We start from the raw sequence: 20220 nt of genomic DNA, 5'->3' as shown, positions 1-20220 counted from the left end.
TGAATCAAGGAGTACAAGTAAAGTTACCAAAGATAATTAGAGCGACATATATTATGAAACAAGATATTTATACATAAATTTATGACGAAGTTTGCAGTTAAGACGGTATCGGGGTTTAAACCCTTCTTAATAAGACGGCATCGAATGTACATACATATTGTGAAGGTTCTGAACCCCTGAATCAGAAAGGCACGTCAGTTAATTCTGAGTGATATTAGGTACTGTTACTAGTATTCATATGCTACTGATCACCTTGACAATAGTATAATTTTTTTTCCCCCTTTTCGTAAATGTTACGATTACTTTCTTTATATAATTATAAACAGTTTTTCATTACAATTACTGTCTACTAACAGCCGCAATTACATGTGAGCATTGGTAGAAGATGAATAACGATAAAAACTTTAAAGCAATTTCACTGATACCGCAGTTAATTTACGTTATTTACCGATCTACCAGCTATACTATTTTTTTTTTTTATTGAACAGAAAGTTCGCATTTTGTAAATACATAATCGTCGCGGTACTCTATGCTTATGTTACGATGAAATAGTGGTATTATGAAATTATGTTCGTGAGATAAAAAAGAAGCAGTATTTCTATATGTTACTGGTTAAAAATGTTCCTTATTAATGTATCATCACCACGTAAAAAATGTATCGATCTAGTCACAAGAATGTGAAACTATATAAACACATAGTGTGGATATAATGATTTTGACTGAAATAAAGTGTTTCTTAAAAACAGATAAATAATTTAAATATTTTTTCCCAACCTCCCTTTTTACACATTTCTTATGATAATTTAATCTACTTTTCAATACATATTCTATCAGATTTTTAATCTTCTTCTTTTTTTTTTAATTCTTTGCGTTTAAATAGTTTTTAACCTAATCGATAAGTTTACTAATTATCTTCGTTTTTCAAATGAATATCGTGTATATGTTATTATAAATTTACAAAACGCTTCTGATGTCGTGTGAAATTCGAAAAGAAAACTTTTTAAAATAGATAGTACCCCATGGTACAGTGTATACCCTTTTAACAGTATTTTTAGTACAAGATCACAAATTGATAGCGCGTAACACGCAACTGTCTTCATTACACGATACAGTTTACACTTTTGAGATTACTCGCACACATCCATTCAACCACTATACCCAGGGATTCAAAAATAAACTTTATTTCGTAAAAGTAAGAAATGGTATCGTGTTGAATTACAAATATAAATCCTATAGTCTAAATTTATAAATATGTACAATTACATATCTACTATGGATGTCATCTAAAAACTCAAAGAGTATATTCATTAATGTTGATGGAGCAAATGGGATGATGAAAACTCAATGTTTTGTTATGTGAATACCACATGGTCATATCAATAGTTACGAAGTAATCATAAAAATGTTTAAAAAAAAAAAATGTATTTTCGATCCGAAGGTAAAGGTACCTTATGCTATCTGTAAAATCTTACAAGGCTCTGACTTGGTAAATGATTTTAGTTTGATATTTATCTTCTTATCATTACTATAGAAAGTATTTATAAAGAGAAACATCTATTACTTTGTTAATCGTATAGAATTATGTTCGACTGCCTTACTTATTTTGTACATATTATAAAAACGTTAGACCGTATAGTACACTACTCGTTAATAATTGATGTAACGAAGTAGGTTTGAAAATTATTCGGTTTTAAATCTAAAGAAAATTAAAAAAATGAAAGAAACGCTCAACTGTATTCAACAGAAAAATATATTTACAACAGAACGTCGATTATCCGAACTAATTGGGAAACAATCCCGTCCGGATAAGTGATATTCCAGATAATCGGTATTCGAATAATCGACGTTCTACTGTACGTTATTAAAGTATCATACCAAAATGTAAAATGCAAATATCATCCTCATGTGCTCCAACTCATCAGTCTGCCACCAATTGCCTGCGCTAACATACTTTACATGTTATTTGAAGTAACTGTATTGATCGCCATCGAGTATCCGTTAGAAATCCACAGTTCTATAGAATTACATAATTTTACATAAATTCACATTCACTCATCTGTTTCCAGAAATCAGTTCGTAACATTTAACACAAATCTCACATAGTTGCTTCGGTTTTAAGACGCTTGCAGGGTGTTATATTTTCCTGCGTAACGCAGTCATTTTCGTCTGTAGATATTGATGGTGACAAAGGTGCCCTCTTAGCGCTGCATACTTCTGCCGTGGTACTGTTTGTTACTGCATCGGCTGGTGGTTTAAATCGTATTATTACAGCTGTCATATTATCACATCCTGTACCATCTCCACAGGTATCAGGTGCGAGACAATGATCAAACAGCTATAATAAATATACTTTTATTAGTAATTGATATTGATTATGGTCTAAGAAAAAAATATGAAAATATTATTAGGGAGAATGTTAAATACCTCTTCACAAATTTTTGAAAGATTCTCGTAATTGTTTGTCAAACGTGCTCGAATAAACTGTATGACATCCTGACTTGACATGAAGTTCCAAATGCCGTCACATGCAAGCACCATAAATTCGTCTCTTTCGGGTTCGATTGTGATATGCGTTACGTCTGGTAGTGCCGAGATCATTTGCTCTGGCGGTGATAAGTCAACATTTTGTTTATAAGCATGATCTCCAAGTGCTCTTGATAAATTGAGACCGCCATTTACTCTGCCATCGGCGGTTACTTTTCCACCAGCTTTCACTATGCGTTCCATTTCTGGTTTGTCTTCAGGCTTATGATCTAAACTAAGTTCAACTGCTTGGCCATCTCTGCATAAAACACAACGGGAATCTCCCGCATTTGCTACGTACAATTCATTGCCCTTTAGTACTGCAACAACTGCAGTACATCCACTGTCATAACCAGGCTGTATAAATGAATTATTTACTTTATTTTATTGTCAAATTACATTTGCTTGAAGAATCATTACTTTAACTTTATTATTGTAAATTATGTATTGTATTATCAAACGATTTTAATAACTATAACTACAACTATACCTCTTCCGTATCCATCATAAGACCCTCACTATCATCATCGTCGTCGTCATCGATATTTCCGTCTCCATCTTCATCTTCATCTTCATCCTCGTCGCTTTCATCTTCATCAATATCTTCTGTGTCATCTTCATCGCTAAAACTAAGTATCAGAAATACAGTATAAGGTACGTGTTCATACGGATTTATACATACAATGAGATATTATTTTCATATTAGCGATTTTTACCTTTCTGGAACTCCATCAAATGTTTCATCGTTTTCATCATCATCATCATCTTCCTCAGAATCTTCATTTTCTTTTTTTAAGAGAGTATGGTACAATGTTACAGGTTGAATTCTTCTTCTACCAGTACTACTTATTCGTTCCTGCTGCCCTGCATCACCATTTTCCAATGGAGTACACGAACTACTCGATACATTGTCACCCCCACTCTTACTGCTGTCAGCGTCTCCAATTCTCTTTGATTCTGCACCATTTACCTCTACTTCATTTGCATTTGATTCTGCACATATAATTTTTCCAGGGCTTGAAACCTTTTTGTTTACATCTTCAGAACTGTCAGGCATATCTGCACTTTTTGTCAATTCCACATCTGCCGTTGATCCAACTGGAGGTGATGCATGTACGTTTCCATTACTAGTCGTTGAGTCAAGAACTTGTTCAGCCTCGTTATTCCCAGCACATTCAGATTCTTTTCTTTCCATCGTACTAGACAATGTGGATCCACACGGTTGACTGGAACTACTCACATCAGTTTCATTTGTATTCCATGAAGATGAAGATGAAGATGACGAACATCCTGCACCAGATGATGAAGAAGTTGCTTTCTCTCTACCTCTACGACCACGCAAGAAAGGACTCCCAGAACACGGCGGTTTATTGCATTTTTCATTTTTCAAATTTTTTACATTAGGATTCGATTCTGATTGATATTTTGCCATTACTTCTTCGAGTGGCATTGTTGCCTCCATACACAGATTATTAACATTTTCTTCTTCATCTATGTACAATATAATGTATGCAAACAACTTTATTCAACATGTATGTATATAAAAAAAAAGGTGGTTGGAACAAACGAATGATTAGAAGGTGTTTTGTGATGCTTAGATTGTGGATTTTATGCATTTATGTTATGCAAGTGTGTAACATATCATAATTTTGACACAATTTAACCAAGCCTTCACGTAAAATTATTTTTCATTCTAATCTCTGGAAACTAATTTATGAAAATTGAGATTTGCATATAAATCCGCATTCTATTGATGATATAATTTATATAAACATAATTCATAAGAAACTACAGTTTTAATATGAAAAGAAACGCACCAGATTCTTGTAAGTCGTCTTTCTTTTTATCTGATGTGGATGTTCCTGCAAGTTCTTTCAGAATGCTAACTACCTCAGGTTTTTCAAGCGTAGCGTCAAATCCCAAAAAGGCATCTATTAGGGCTTGTTTAACATCCCCTCTTTTGTATGCCTCTGTTTGTTTAATAAAATCTGGAAGATTACTTGCACAATATGTTGCCACTTCATGTCCGCCGTGACCATCATATACAGCGAACAAGGACACATTTTCATCGAAATCTATGCAACAATTATGTGCATCCTATAAACAAATAATTATGTCCTGAACGTGTTTTGTAATGTATCTCAAACTTCTACTAATTAGCTTTTCCTTTTGTGCTTTCTATCTCATAATTTATAAGTTTTGTTTAACTAAAATTTATTTTCTTCAATTTTATAAACATTTTGGAATCATTAATACATTGCATAAATAAGGTTATCTTCTACCCTATTAGTACGAATAAACATTTCCACTAATGATAAATAGGTGTACACACAATAAACAGAATATTCTAAAAAGTCAATGGCTTCAAATACAATTTGCAACAAGACAAAGTTCCATAAAATAATATTTCATATTCTTCAGTTCTATTGTTCAGAGGAAATCAGCATAGGGGTCTAGTCCAATTCACCGAGCAGTTTAGTAATTTTGACAGCTATATTTCTCTCCTATTTTGACAGAGTGTGACAGAAAAGCATCATAAAATTTGCATAAAATATAGCAGCGAATCGAAGCATTTGCATATAACAGAAAAATTTTCACGGTCCGTACGAACTTTTCTGTTAAAATCAACCTTCGAACGTCACATTGGACGTCGTTAATTTTGTAACAGTGCCCTTTATGGTTTTGTTCACACGCAAATCGTTGAAACATTCCCGTTACATTCAACATAGGATTTTCCGTGTCGCCGAATCGAATAGACTGAATTTCGCGCTCCCAGACATAGGTGGATTACGTTTGCGATGGATCAGGATGGATGTCGTAATACCCTGGCGAAACGGTGAACCGGCAAACCGTTCTCTGACCGAAACGAAACTGGGTAACGGTGCACTGGCCGCTCGAGGGTTTTAGCTTACCTCTTGACTAATTCGCCAGCCTTGCATGGAACTCGCGCCGAACGCGACATTCTTGCCTACTTGGTCGCTGGACACTTTCTTTGTGATCGGTTCTGACAAGTATGCACCCATTTTTGTTTAAACCGGCGATCTTCCTCTCGAATATCTGGCGTCCGCGTAAAATCACAATATCTCGATGAAAATTACTATTCGCAAGCGCGGCGCACAGTCGTTAACTAGCCTCCATGACCGGTTTGGGTTTCTGTTTTCACTGCGCCGCTGGCTCCATCTAGGCCGCCAGTTTTCATGCATGCGCACTGCATTTTCGCGCCAAACTTTCGACGATTTTTCGTTGTCGCGGAATGGCGTTCTCCGGGTTTCATCGCAGCAGCATCCTCGTTCCAATTTTTCTAGGAATTCTTGGTATCACAGTCGTTTCCGGCAACAAAGTACCTATATCCATACATTTTAGATTGTTATTCGTTACGGTTTCTGTTATTAATCGTATTATTTATTGTTTAGGTGACTTTCAACGGAATATGAAAATATGACCACCAAGTGATAAATTCTATCGCTTCTTCCGATTTTTACTACTTACAACGATGTGCCCACTGGTGAGTCACAGTATTTTCAAAGTTTCTTTTATTAAAAATGGAAGTGTATTTCTGTTATTACTTTATGATATGCAAGTTAATTTTGCGTCAAATGCTGTCTTCGATAGTTTATTTTAAAATGGTTAGAAAAATGGGGATAATGCGATGAGTTAGTTTCCATTGTATTTGACATGGTAATACATTCTTCTGATAATAAAATTAATAACACTAGTAGTTGAATTTTTGTTATGTATCGTAGATTCAATTCGGTAATTCAAATTTGTTGGTTGTAGATAAGTAGGAGGCGAGTGAAAACGGTGTGGGACCAGAATCTTATGTGGGCGATTCATAGGGAAGTTATGGTGGGGAATTCATGGGAGATTGGCAGCCGGTAAGTACGAATTTCTCGCGCAATTTGAAATTTTCCGTTATATCGATTATTTTTTTATTAGCCATCGTCAGAAACATACAAACAAATACAAAAGGTATACTTGTTGTATATGAAAGTATAATTGAAAATAATTATTAAAAATATATGCTGCATGTATGCACGAAGGAATATATGAATTTTTAAATTACTTATTCTTTTCTCCATCAAGTTACAATTTATCTGAAAAATGTGATGTTAAATAAATTAGATTTGGAAAAGATAATGTTACTATAATGTAGGTAAACAATTTTCTGTATTTTTGTTCAACTTAGAAGAAATGGTTCTCATGGATTTACAATGTTACAAGGAACAGTGGGCATGAGGAAACAATGGGGATGATTTTCATAATGTAAACCATTAAATTATCACGGGGGTAGCAGGGAATTACTAGAAAAATAAAAGCTGAAAATGCAATTTACACTTTGCGCCAGTTTATCTATGTTAATGGCGGACAATTGTTTTTATCCATTGTACTTCTGAGATATGTACGCGTGCATTGTATATTATTCGAAGTAGTGATTGTGTCTAAGTACGTTCCAACTATTATGAATGCAAATGATAATGGCTCGCATTCACCGCTATTGCATGCGATCTAGAATAACCTCGTTCCTGGATACCTGCTTCGAATGCATTTTCTTTTAGTAAATCTGTCACGTTCTTCACATTTCGTATTCTCGGTTTTTCAAATTTTCAGCATCAAATTTTGCCGTATTAAAAGCTGTTACGGAACCGGTTATAAAAGTTAATTATTCCTTCATTTCTCGTGCACGTCTGCAAGTAATTGTAATAAACAAAAAACGAACAAGAAATACAGGAACGTTTAATAAGAGTATTTTATAGAAGTATATCTCATATACAGCATCATCTAGTTTCGATGGCATAAAATTTTCAAAAATGTGAATTGTAAAATTTAATAACGTATGTTTCTTTCAGTTGTATTTATTGATTGTCTCAAATGTCTGCCCAGTATTTTCTTCGTGTACTTATGTTATTGTTTAGGAAGATTGTCGGTCGTATGGTATCAGTTCTTTTCAACGCGACTTACATACAAAGTTGCAGTTGGACAGGAAGATCGATAAAAAATGGATAAGACTGTATTGTCGCCACAGTTTATTCCAAGTATAGACATTCGACTATAAACAGACATATTATCTAGTCGTATGTGACGGTAGATGTAGAACGAATACAGATTTCAATTTTCTTTTCGTAAACACAAAATTTCACACAATTTGCACCTTGAACTTCGTAGAGGAATTCCTGACCAGTTAGTGTCTTCCGTAAATGAACACCCAGGCATATAAACCACTCATTGGAGCACCTTCGCAAGTTAGGGTGCAGTTCAACAGACCGCTAAGAGTGGTGCTCAAACCCCCTAGCTCCCTCATCATCATTGTTGCAAGGGTTTTAATAAATACTTGACTCCCCCGGCGGCAAGGAATTTGTTTCATACACATTTCCTGGAAGTACCCTAAAATATCCCACTTCTGACTTCGTAACAATTATTAAAAGTACAACTGTACTAAGTGAAACTGTAGCAAAAGTCGCGTTTAATTTGAATAAATATATCTCTGTGATTTTCATAGATTATTATAAACGGGCCAGTTCGCTAGCTCGGCACTGCCAGCGTTAGAATGGATCATTCGAAGCTCGTAAGAACTGAACATAACGTAATTTTCGACCAAGGTCAATGCCATGTAATAATATCATGACGAAATCGCTTGAAAATTGCGTATCATTGGCCCAGTAGTTAACACAATCACCGTGAAATTGATTCAGTGGGAAGATCCCTTTTGGCCGCCTTTATTCCTCGCTAATTCTTCGGGATTGTACCTTCTAAAAGTCCCATTGACGGGCTCGGATAATCCATTTAGCTAAGAAACGCTCAAGGGAAAACTTCCTTGCGGCTAGGACAATCAAGCGAATCTTCAAATCACCCTAGCCGAATGGACTAATTAAAAGGCGACGATGCAATTTATCCGGGTCGTCCACCCCTGATAATAGCTTCGCCCTTCATCTTTCCTGCTGGAGCCAGATGAACCGCCTTCGTACCCCTCGAAGCGCCACGACCCTAGACCACAATCGCAATTATTGCTTCTCGCAAATTCAAAGTTCGATCGGGACACCCGTCTCGTGCTTCGGAATTCACTCTTCTTCCACACAGTAGATCATCCCCTACGTGACTGACATCTTTAAAATTCCTTCGAAAATCGAAACTCCGACAAAGTACTGCCCGAAAACTCTCAAAAACTCGAGAATATCCATTTCTCATATGTCCCGGGGAAGTTACAAATTAGCAAGTCCTGTAGTTCAGTATCAATCTCACGAAAATCTCCGTCTCGCGTCTCCTCGTATAAGACAACGCCGACCCTAGACCCGATCCAGCTTCTCAGCCCTGAAAGCCGAGAAATATCTAATATCTTGCCCGGCGGAAAGGAAAAAAGTTATCCGACCCCTGACAGTAGACTATTTCTTCCGTTGTAATCCCTCGGAACGGCCCCGGGAGCGGAAGTTAGATGGATCTGCGGGGAAAGGAAAGATTGACGTTCGGATCGGTTCATAGCTGGGGTGAGATTATTACGTCCTTGTCGAGGGTTGGGCTGCAGCCGAAAGCTCTGTCCGCTTTAATGACACGCGATGTGTAGCGTACGGGCACACCGTACGATCTGGGGAATGGTGGTGCACCCGGTCGCCGAGGTCGGGGGTGGTCGGTGAGGATGAGTTTGTGTGTTGCGTGATGGTCGCCGTTTATCGATTCGCGCCGCGCCGTGAGGAATGAAGTCGCGGCTAGCTGCTGCTCTGTGCCGCAGCGTATCGCATCCCCTGCAACCCCTGCTAGCTGCCTCGCTCACTTCCTTTCTCCTTCTCGCTCTCTCTCTCTCTCTCTCTCTATTTTCGCTCTCTCTTTTCATCTTTCCCGATGTAAACGCACCCGATACGCAATTTGTGTGGCAGGGAACGAAAGTGGTAACACTACGCTGCCACGCAACTTTGGGGTTACGTGAACCTGGACACGGTGCCCGCCGTTACCTGGCGCTGTCTATCAACCCTGTCCTCTAGCGTGATGTCTTCCCTTCTCGTTGCTGTGGCGCAGAATATGCCTGCCATCTATATTGATCAATGATGCATTTCTTTTGCGAAATGTTTCATCGGCAGGACTAGGAGGTAGCTAAATGGATGATGACTGATTTTAGGAGTTTATTATTTGGGAAGGATGAGTTTAGATTTTGTTAGATTTCGTTGCTGGGTTCGACTTATGTTTTTGTTTGAGTTCGGTGGATGTTGTTTATGATTTTTTTGAAGATTGTGAGACTCGATCAGATTCTCGTATTGAGATTTTGTGTGGGTGTTTGTTGGATTGTATCTTGTTTGTGATTTCTGAGGAGATTGTACGTGTAATTGAGAAATAGAAATTCAATGAGTAATATGGTGTACTTTTTTGTTTGTTAAAGAAGAATTTCCAGTTCTTTTATTGTTTATTATTATATTGATTGTTATTCCAACCACTTGAAGTTGTTGGGTTGGAATCCAACGAGCTGAACGTGACGCAGGGTGTTCATGAAGACATATTAATTAGAGGATTGATTAATAGAATCCTTAAGTTTTCAACGCGTGTTACCGAGAAATAATCTGCTACCAGGAGCTGTTCGACGGTATTTCGAAACGCTCGGAATGTTTTCCGTATGTCGTAAAATCGAAAGGAGAGAACGTGACAGGCAATTACAATCATTATCTGTTAATGAAAAAGATCGCGTGCGCGCGAAGTGAATTGCCTTAGGCCACAGACGCGGCGCACTCAATGAATGGCTATAAACTGAATGAAATTTACCAGAATTCGTTCCGTTTTAACTTAATCGGCGTATTACACGTTCGTTTTGCATTCTTCTTTACCTCACTCGCTCCGGGAAATTACTCGAGCACGTCGAACTTTCGGTTTGTTGAGGTTTCGGCGGGAATATTTTAAATACTCGCATTCAACGAACAAAAATGTAGGTATCGTATTTTAAAATAAAATCAACATTGAAACGTAAATGAATAATAAAACGTCATCAATCGAATCGGCCAGGAAATTTTTTTATTTTCCACTTTCTCGAGTTAACCGACAAAAAGAGACGAATAATTTTACGGAGAAGGATAAATGGAAAGTATGGAGTAACACGTTTCCTTTGAAGTATTCTTCCCGGGCAAATCAAATTAAAAGACGTATCGCACGCGCGTGCTTTTAATTGCGACTGGTCGAAGAGTCTGTCCACTATTTCCTCTTTCTGTTCGAAACGAACACTGGCCCATGCGTCTGTTTACTGTCGACTGTTTTCACTTTCGCTAAACAGTGTTCACTATACCTGTCCACTTCTGAATATTACTCACCTGTATGAATATTGTCTAATACGCCTGTCTATTACTTTCTCCCTCTACTCGTAGTAAAAGCTAACTATCGTATTGGCTCACTGCTGACCATTCCCACTTGAACCAAGTGAAAATAATTCACGATTGAATATCTTTCTCTGTAACATTGAATCTAAATATTTTTCACGTGTAACACTTCACTCCAGTGTTCTCGATTCTTTACCACATTACTCCAACATTTTGTACTGAAATGTTTCCCACTAGCATCGCATAAGTATCGTAAGTATCGTGCCATGACACGACACGAACCACCTTTAACCCCAATAAATGTTACCAAACGTGTTCATCCTATTTCAGATGTCTATAATTGTACATCACGTGTCTTTCAATCAACGAAACGATCCTCCAACTATTATTCGATATTGAATGATCATGACGCGCCGCGTTCTCGCTCTCTATAAATGCCAACAGAGACAGGAAACAACGCGAAATTAAGAGATAGGGCGAGTTAATTAAATTCCAATTAATCGGAATCTTTTAGGTCGGGCCACTTGGCCCCGCAATTTTCGTCTGCGCGGTATACGGGAAATGTTTGCCACCGATAAGCATCGGCCAATTTCCTCGATGGCTCTTGAATACGTAAAAATTAATCGGCCCCGTCAATCGGTAATTGAACGCGCAGATAACACTTGCCTTTTTCCACGCGGGCTCCATGCATTTCACGTTCTATTTAATAATAATCACGTATGCGGGGGCGAATCTGGGCTCGCGCACACGAACGCACACCGGAGGAATGCATACCGAAACCAGCCGCACTCCCATCTACATAACAAATGCGGAATCACATGATTGCAACGCGCGGTCAGAAAAGATTAGTCGATCGTTCCGGGAAATACACGCGGCTCGAAAATGTTTGATCGCTCGCGGTAATCGTAGCCTCGCGGGAAATTTCGAGAAATCATAGAAACATTTCGCGAGTTTATTCTTTCGTGATTGTTAACCCACTGATCTGCAACATCGTGTCAGACTCAGAGAAGAAAGATTTTAAACCGAATTTGAGAATTATAAGTGTTATTTCGTTCTCTTCGAATATAAATTAAAGATTATTTTTCGGTTAGCATCAAAATTGTGTTTTTTTTTAATTCGCCAGGTTCATTAAATCACATGTGACGACTTTAATTGCAAGTTCAAGTCCTCGCACGTTTATCTAAGCAGGAAATCGAAGATCGCTCGACATCGAACAAGTAATCAAATAGCGTTCATAGCCATAGCGCGCGTTCGATGATTTTAAAAGTGTTTCGGTCATAGACAAATAAATTTGCTTGAAATCAAATTCGTGTAGTAATCGAAACCCGAGTGTACTAAGTTAAGGGTAGTTCGACGATGCATTTAGAGATCATTTTCATTCGAGTAACAGAATGAAATTTTGCCAAAGTGATTCGAATGTTCGTGCATTATCATTCGAGGATTCTCGTGCTCGGAACCGTAAGGAAAAGTTTCCTCGTTCGACGAGTAAACTATTATTCCGAATTTGAAAAATTGTGTTTCAATGTTCAATGGACCGTTTCTTGTCCACGTTCGGACGGGAACGAAGGGTAACAGTTGTCGAAGGTATTGTCGCGAGTGAATAAGGAATTCGAGCGTATGAATTTCTATTCCCCTTCGCCGTGAATGAAATCAGCACCCTTTGTTTTTTTCGCCGCCTTTTGTTTGATCGGTTACGCATTGCTCGAATTAAATTTCGCTCATCCGCCGACGAATTGGAAGGTATATTGTGAAATTGATCGAACAAATTGCGCGCTCTCGTGCCAATCTAAAATTACGCGTCCTAGTCTACGTGTATCGCAGTCAAATGCATTGTGCCCCAGCGACAAAGCCGTTTCTTCCGACTCCGCGGAGGAATAGGAGGCGCGGCGAGAACGAAACGAATTAACGGGAACGATGGAGCCGCAATTAACCCTCATCTTTCAATTTTCCGCACTTACGTGCAATAAACGCGATGATCTCGTTCACGGCCGGGACGAGTTTCTCCTCGAACGAATTTTTACTAACGCTCGTCTTCCTCCTTGAAATTCAGATCCACCGATTCGCTGTTCTTCAATGAATCCAAGCGTAATACGATTCGCGACAAGGATATAATTTCCATTATGATTCTGAGTGATCGTTCTCTTGCGTGAATTTTTTGTTACGAACGCGAATGAAGATCGCGGTCAAGTACACTAAGGAGGTATTTGTTAAAACGGAAATTAAAATGTGCAGCACGAGGGGATGGAAATTGGTTAAGATTTTTTGCTTCTCGGGTGTCCCTGTAATGAAAAGGGAATACGAAAAATATGAGGCACGAGGATGGGAGGATAAATTGAACTTAAGCTAATTGGTTGTCAAGGGTCGGGTAATGGTGGCCCTCGCCCAGGCATCGTACGATGCAGTGAAATTCGTTATTATCTTCCGCTGCCGACGCGTAATGCACGCATGAAAAGTGCACAATAATACAACGCAAAGGTGGAAATTTTATATTTATTTCAGGCAACAGTTAAACGCAATTTATTTCAAACTGAACAAAAGGCGTTCGTTCCATGAATTTCATTCTGCAACGGTAATAATGCTATTTCCCCCGCACAAATGAAAGAATCCCGCTACAAAAATCGCACGCGAACATTTCAGAACACTAGGACTTAACCAGCGAATACGTTAAACAAACGCAACGAGTCGAACGCAGCTCGGATCGCTGAAAATGAAAACTGACTCCGCGCCTCCATTATAAACCATAATCTAATTACTCGAAACAATTCTCATTCAACAAACACGAGTCCAAATACTTCAAACCCACCGGATCGAATACCTCGAACAATGAACGCGTTCAAATACCTCCTACAAACGGACAAACACAAACGCCCGCCGCAATCGAACACGATCATCCGAACGCTCGATGCACGAAACAACTCGACCCAGCAGAAACATCCGAAAAACCTCCCTCCGAAACACTCGGATACCCGCAAGCCGCTTGCACCCTCCAGACCCTCGATCGCCGGACACAATCGGCCAAACAAAATATGATTCCCCGTCGCCATCGTTCATCCGCGATCCAAATAAAATTCCCTCGACCTCGAGTAGCGTGCCTACCTCGCGAGCCCGCGCGCGGACACACACACGCGCGCGTCCCTCTTCCCGGGCCGGTTATAATTAACTACTCTCGTCTTTGAATTTTCCGCGCGCGCGACGGTACGCGGCACACGGAGCGAGCGTAGGGGTGGCTGGATGGTGGTCGGGTGTAGCTGCGGCTCGGTTGGTGGGGGATCGCGGTAGGGGAAGAACCGGCCGAGGGTTTACGGTGGAGAAGATAGGTGTCGCGTACCGGTGGTACGGCGAGCGCGGAGAGGGGAGTTGCGCGGGTGCGTGCGAGCGCGCGCGGGCGGGCGAGCGAGCGAGCGAGCGATCCCGCCAGTTCTTCGGTGAGGCTCGAGGAGGCCAGGTCGACCCTAGCCCTCTGCTGCTTCGTTTGGTGGACGACGGAGAGAGGTTCGGTCCAGTGAATCTTCGGGCAGTGTCGTTTGCGTGCACAGGTCCCCGATGCCATTCGATCAGCGGCGACTGCCGTTCCCAGGGTAGCACGGCGGTCGGTAGCTGGTGAACGGCCATTGCTCGCGTCCGCGGGTAAACCTTCGTACAGGCTGAGAGAGGTGGCTACCCTCTATCCCGTGATCCCCTTGTTGTTGTGCCCGGATCATCCGGCTCGCAGTGGATTCGTGTTAAACGGCGATGCGACGTGACCCTTAAGTGCTCACCCCTGTCATTGACCACATCATCGCCGCCCGGAACCTTGGGGTTGGGGACCCAGCGTTCGTGCTCGTCCGCGGCCTACTGACCTGACCTTGGGTCGGCCCGACCAGGTGAGTAGTATGTTAAACCGCGTATACGCGCTACGCTCGCGTGCGGGGTCGATGATAGCGGTCTTCCACGGGGAAACCCGTCCGCGACTTGGTCCAGCTGCGATTCGATGGGGTGTTCGAGGATGATCCCAGGGGATTCGACTAGGGGGGGACTGCTAGGCGTAGTGTTTCATTGGTGTGGAGAATGTCACCGCGACACCCACACCTGGTTAGCCTGACCGCTTGTCGCGGGACGCGGACACGACACCGGACACCTCGGGCTGCTTTGTTTGGATTAGAGGATTCCGAACGGAGTGTCTGTTGGTCGCTGGATTCGGCCGGTGATACTGTCTTTCGATTGGTGTTGCGGTGCTCTGGACGGGATAGGATTTTGAAAGTCGCGAAGGTGTTTCGGTTGCAGTCTTTGATTGGTAATTTGAGTGGATTGCTGGGGCTCTTCGTGGCTGATTGTGGATAGAGAATGCCTTGGGTTGTTTTCCTTGGATTAGAGGATTCTGAATGGGATGCTTGTTGGTTCCTGGAGTTTTCAGTCAATCATACTGTCCTCTGGTGGAATGTTTTGATGTCTATGGAGAGTCGGGAGTTGGGACGCCGTGTACGGACGTCTTTATCTATCGTCCTCTTAGGTCATCGGGACGTTTAGGTTTCACGTGATAGACTGGAGGAATGTTTTGCACTCGATATATATACTGTCACTTCGTTTCAGTTGAATGAAATAGTGAACCACGAGTTCTGTCCGGCTTTGTTTCGCTTCTATATTGGTGTCCTATGAGAATCGTACCACCCAGTTTGTTTGGAAACAGTTTGTACTCACGGAAAATATCATCGTGGTGTACATTGATAAACTTGATCCGCCGTGAGAAACTATTGGCGCGGTTATATTACATTCACTGTCGATTTCATGTTCACGCTGCGAATGGAATTTGTATAGAATGCGTACGGCGGACCAGGCGTTTAATTTAACTGCAGATTTTTCTAAATCATCCGGAATACAGGTGATCGACGGACGCCGAGGAATAATTAAGCGTTTATCGATGTTTCGATGAATTAGCATTTCAAAACCGAAATTATCTGTCAGTCGATCGGAATAGCTAGTGGATCGGAGCATTCGAAGAATGCGGAGACCCGCGATATAATTAACAGTTTAAATACCCGAGAATTTATGGGCTGATACGTTAACAGTCCATTACGCTTTATCATCGACCCATTCACTGGGAATGATTTATATAAATTTGAATCGCAAATGTACGCAACTGCCGCACGCCTAAGTGAAAAATATTTTTTTCTTCATGGAACCACCGCGGTCGTGTTATCTTGTATCGCGGCCTGATTTATTCGGTACTTGACAGTGCGTGCCTGTTGCTATTAGTTCCATTTACCTTGGGACCTTAGATTTCTTCATAAACATTATCAAACCGCGATCTTTTTCGTAGTCGTATCACGGGGAGGTTCTCGAAGAAGTGTGTAAGGGGAAAGTATGGTTCTCGGTACAATCTTAAAAAAGTCATCCTTCGAATAAGAACGAAGGTGACACGTTAAACAATTCGTTGTCGTGTTGCGATGAAGACGAAGGATTTGAAGAATAAAATGAATGTCATTCGAGAAACGCTTGTAATAAGTAACCCTTCGAAAGACTTCTCTTTCACGTACAATGTCGCGCGAATCGAGGAGAGAACACAGAATGGATACAAATTTGAGTAATGAAAAGCGACTGTACAGTCGGCGGCCAAGCAGAGGATTGCAGTCAAGAAAACAGCGAACGCATTTTTTACGGTCGTTCTTGCCAGCGGAATTTAATTAAAAAAGTTAACAGGTCGAACACGTTCGCACGTCGCTGTCTATTAGCATGAGAAAATATTGTTGCCTGGAAACTCTTGCCGCACAAATTGTTCCGCAACACGAAGTCGATGAAAATAATGCTCGGGAAATAAGGTTTCCCGAATTTATTATCTCTTTAGCAAATTTTCTAACTTATCAGCACCTCTGGCAAAAATGAATAGAATATTCTCATATCCCTTACATCGTTTATTTTCCTCAAAACAACATTTGCGCGTCGTAACAGCAAGCATAAGTTTTCCAATAAATGATCAATGGCAAAGTAGTATCGATCAAATAATAAAGGGGCAAGCAGATAAAATTCAAAATTAATCTTACCATAACACATAACTACGTGAAATATTTAAGAAGAATAATGTCGTCTATATCTCATCCGAAAACGTCAAGTATTTCCATTGAAAAACTTTCGAGAGCAACCGGTTGATCTCGCTGTAGTTTCTTGAAATTTACCCATTAAAATATCTCGTGCTATAAATAACGCTGCAGTGGAGTCTGTAGAAGGGTTAATTTTCATTAAAACGGGCGTAAAATTTCGCGGGAAAGTGATTTTGGGACGTCGCGCCGCGCGGAACTCGCGGAACACGAAAAGTTGATCGATAGGAGCGTAATGTTGATTTAACGGTGTAATAAAGTCAACGCTTTCGATCGTTATTTGTAATTGGAAGCTTGTCGGAAATCGGTGCTGTTCGCGAACGTTCGTTGCGCCGGTGTTTTGACAACGTTGCACTCGCCCGACGCTGCTCCCATCGTGCGATTGACATGGAGCCGTTGTCGATCCATAAACGACCTATACTACTGCCATTCAGCGTCCCCCGTAAAAGGCATTTACAAAGAATACAATATCCAGCGCAATACTTTCCCCGTTTCCAGCGAGCCACGCCACTTTGAACCGTTAACGTCGTTGACAGGATTAACATATTGATTCGGAAACTAATAACCATAAAAAAGAGACGTTTCTCATGGTACGAGGAATTAGTGAGCCTGGCTTTACTGTAACTTTTGTATATGTACATTCAGTTGTAGTTAATTTAACCAGACACTGTTAGTCTGATTTTATTTAATCGTTTGATTGATGTGATCGGAAAGTCTTTGGATTATTTGTGAATTTGCGAATGCTTATGACTCAAGACAATGTCGCTCGGATTTGGGTAGCTTCAAGGGAATTTTGAAAATCGAACCTGCAATGAAGGGAATTTCTTGGAAATCAAATTTTTAATTTCAGGTGTACCACTGCCTTGCCTTAGGATTTCCCAGTATTTATCTAGTGCTATCTAAATAGTAAACGATTGTGCACAAGAAATTTAACATTTGCTTCTACTTAATCGTTACAAAAATTGTCACAGTATATTTTTCCTAGTTTCCTCGTATACCCATAATATTCAAATGAAGCTATTTTAAAAATCAATTCAAATATTCAATACTTTCAGGGTATCGACAATTGCGAAATGAGAAACTCGTCATTTTGAGGGTTTCGAGGGTGCGACAAGTTAACCCTTTGCATTCGAAAGGCGACTCTCAGTCGCCATTCCCTCCAACAAAATCATAAAATTTTAAAAACATTAAATTCCGCACAAGGCATCAACATGCGAGACATGCAAATAAAATAATCCTCCCAATTTATGCAAGATCTATTCGTACGACAGTTGCAACTGATATTAAGTATGTTTCATTAGAGAACAATAACGAATGCTTATAACGAGGAACACTGTCGAGCACGAAGGGTTAATACTTACAAGTATTTCTTTTATTTCCCGCATACGGTTCACGGTGTTCGCCCGACTCGCCGGCTTGGGTCAACTACTCCGCGTTATTACGCGCTATCGCGGATTTGATCGTCGCGCGGCCTTTGTTCGCGGCATTGAGCAGAAGGTTACTCGATTCTGGATTGCCGGGTCAATGGAAAAGTGTCGGCGGTACTTACGCGGCGCGCGGAAGAGGGGCGCGGTGGTCCGGCGGCGGGAGAGAGGGAGGAGAGAGAGAAAAAAAACGTGGAAATTCACTTTGTTACCGCGCCAGTTGTAATTAGAACGCAAGCCGTCGACTTTTCTTTCGCCCGTTCCTTTGTTTTCCCAGCCAGTACTTGAAAGAAAGCCAAGCAAAGTCGTTGAACTCGAAAAGCTGATGAGCTCCGGGAAAAGCGCGAGGAAATTTCTCTCGTCGGTGTGCCGCGGGATTCCTTAAAGGTTTCCCCGGCTTGGCATTATTGCGCTCGTTATTGTTTGATCGCGCGATACAGGCCGGTCGTGTTGGTACGAGCGGGGAACGGCGTTCTTACCCGGTCCGGGACACGTATCGGATAGAGGCTTCCTCTTTTTTGCTATGATCACGCTGCTCGGGTTTCGACGCGCGATTATACGCGATAGAGGAGTATTTATTTTTGCTCGTCGGATGAGTTTTTCTTTGATCCCGCGGGGATTTGTTTGGATAATTATTTATTCTATGCGCGTATCTCAGGTGTTGTTGTCTAGTAAATTCGATAATGTATATTTGTTTATTGTACACTGATGTGAATTTGAAAATTACGATGAAAATGATAGCAATCGTTCGTTAATATAGATTATTGACATACTTTCTCGGTGGAACTGTAGTTACAATGGAACTATATACTTTCGTCTTCACTGACAATCATTTACCGCGAATTCGGTGATCATTCGTTCGAACAAATTCCTTCGTTACTATTGTTCATTATAACGGCGGGTAATCGAATTATCGATCTGATTATCCATCCAGACAGTCGTAATTAGCATTCCGTTTACATTTTACGCGCGCATTTTGGTACATACCACGGTAAATTTCCCTTATCGCGATGGTGCTTCACGTTTCGCGTGAACTACGCGCGCCGCTGCCGCCGCCGACCCCGTAATTACAACATGACAACATTTCTAGTAACAGACGTCGTATAATTAATTTCCCGTCGATTTTCATTAATTCCCTTCGCCCCTCGTTCCGCCGCGATATTTCGAATTCCGCGTTCGCCGGTTTCACCGGAGCGAAATTTTATTCCATTATCCTCCATTTTTATTACCGCGCGTCGTGCATCTTCGCGTATTTTTCAATTAACATTTCAACATACAGCGTCACGCGAACATGATTACGTTTTCATGGACACGGTTACATAAATTATTGAAATAATAAGAGAACAGCGATGCCCGACGGTCCGTGTTTAGTCAAAAATATTTTTTAACTCTTCGCACTCGAGAAACGATAATATTAAGTTACGTGTAACGTTACAGTATATAAAATATTTAAATAATACGGCTTTGTTTCTTACTTTGAGTTCTCATTTTGAAATACTGCCATAGGTCATCTGAAAATGTTGAATATTCCTAATGGAAAACTTTCGAGTGTAAAGAGTTAATAATAAGACTAGGTAAATATTGTACTTTGTAGTTGCAATACGAACGATTTTGTTAGCATCCAAGCAATAAATGCACGCGAGAGTTACCATGAAACTTGACGCGGCCGTGGTGTATCAGAATTGCTGAAAAACTTGCCCAAAGTGCGGATTCCAATCAAACGCGATACCGTTTCCCGTTATTTTCAATTTCGTCGGTAGCGTTCCGCGTCGAGGAACGCGTGTTATTTAATTTTCTCCATAAACTTCTCAAATTTCTCTATAAAAGCCCGAATTTGCATAAACGTCCGCAGTCCGGCGATCAATTATACAATAAAATGCTCGACCGGCAAAGCGTTAAGAAACATCTAAGCTAATC

General features: G+C 40.6%; 2 protein-coding genes across 3 annotated transcripts in view; one reads left to right on the top strand and one right to left on the bottom strand.

Annotated features, from left to right (window-relative positions):
- Positions 1-31: 31 nt before the first annotated feature.
- On the bottom strand, positions 32-5710 carry LOC116430641 (putative protein phosphatase CG10417). The gene is made up of 7 exons (XM_031985083.2): positions 5436-5710; positions 4341-4620; positions 3240-4014; positions 3014-3152; positions 2425-2880; positions 2100-2335; positions 32-2014 (listed from the first exon to the last, which is right to left on the bottom strand). Exons 1-7 carry the CDS (start codon positions 5544-5546, stop codon positions 1999-2001), a joined length of 2013 nt encoding a protein of 670 aa, XP_031840943.1. The 5' UTR covers positions 5547-5710; the 3' UTR covers positions 32-1998.
- An 8530-nt stretch (positions 5711-14240) lies between these two features.
- Hs3st-A (Heparan sulfate 3-O sulfotransferase-A) overlaps positions 14241-20220 on the top strand; it is a 170924-nt gene continuing 164944 nt past the window's right edge. For both annotated transcript variants that reach the window (XM_031985152.2, XM_031985151.2), the window contains exon 1: positions 14241-14671. The gene's annotated coding sequence lies outside the window, so the exon portion shown is untranslated. The remainder of the gene's footprint in view (positions 14672-20220) is intronic.

The sequence above is a fragment of the Nomia melanderi genome, chromosome 11 (assembly GCF_051020985.1).
Source record: "Nomia melanderi isolate GNS246 chromosome 11, iyNomMela1, whole genome shotgun sequence".
Taxonomy (NCBI): domain Eukaryota; kingdom Metazoa; phylum Arthropoda; class Insecta; order Hymenoptera; family Halictidae; genus Nomia; species Nomia melanderi.
Note: the sequence above shows the minus strand (reverse complement) of the source record. Positions and strands in the feature narration are given on the sequence as shown.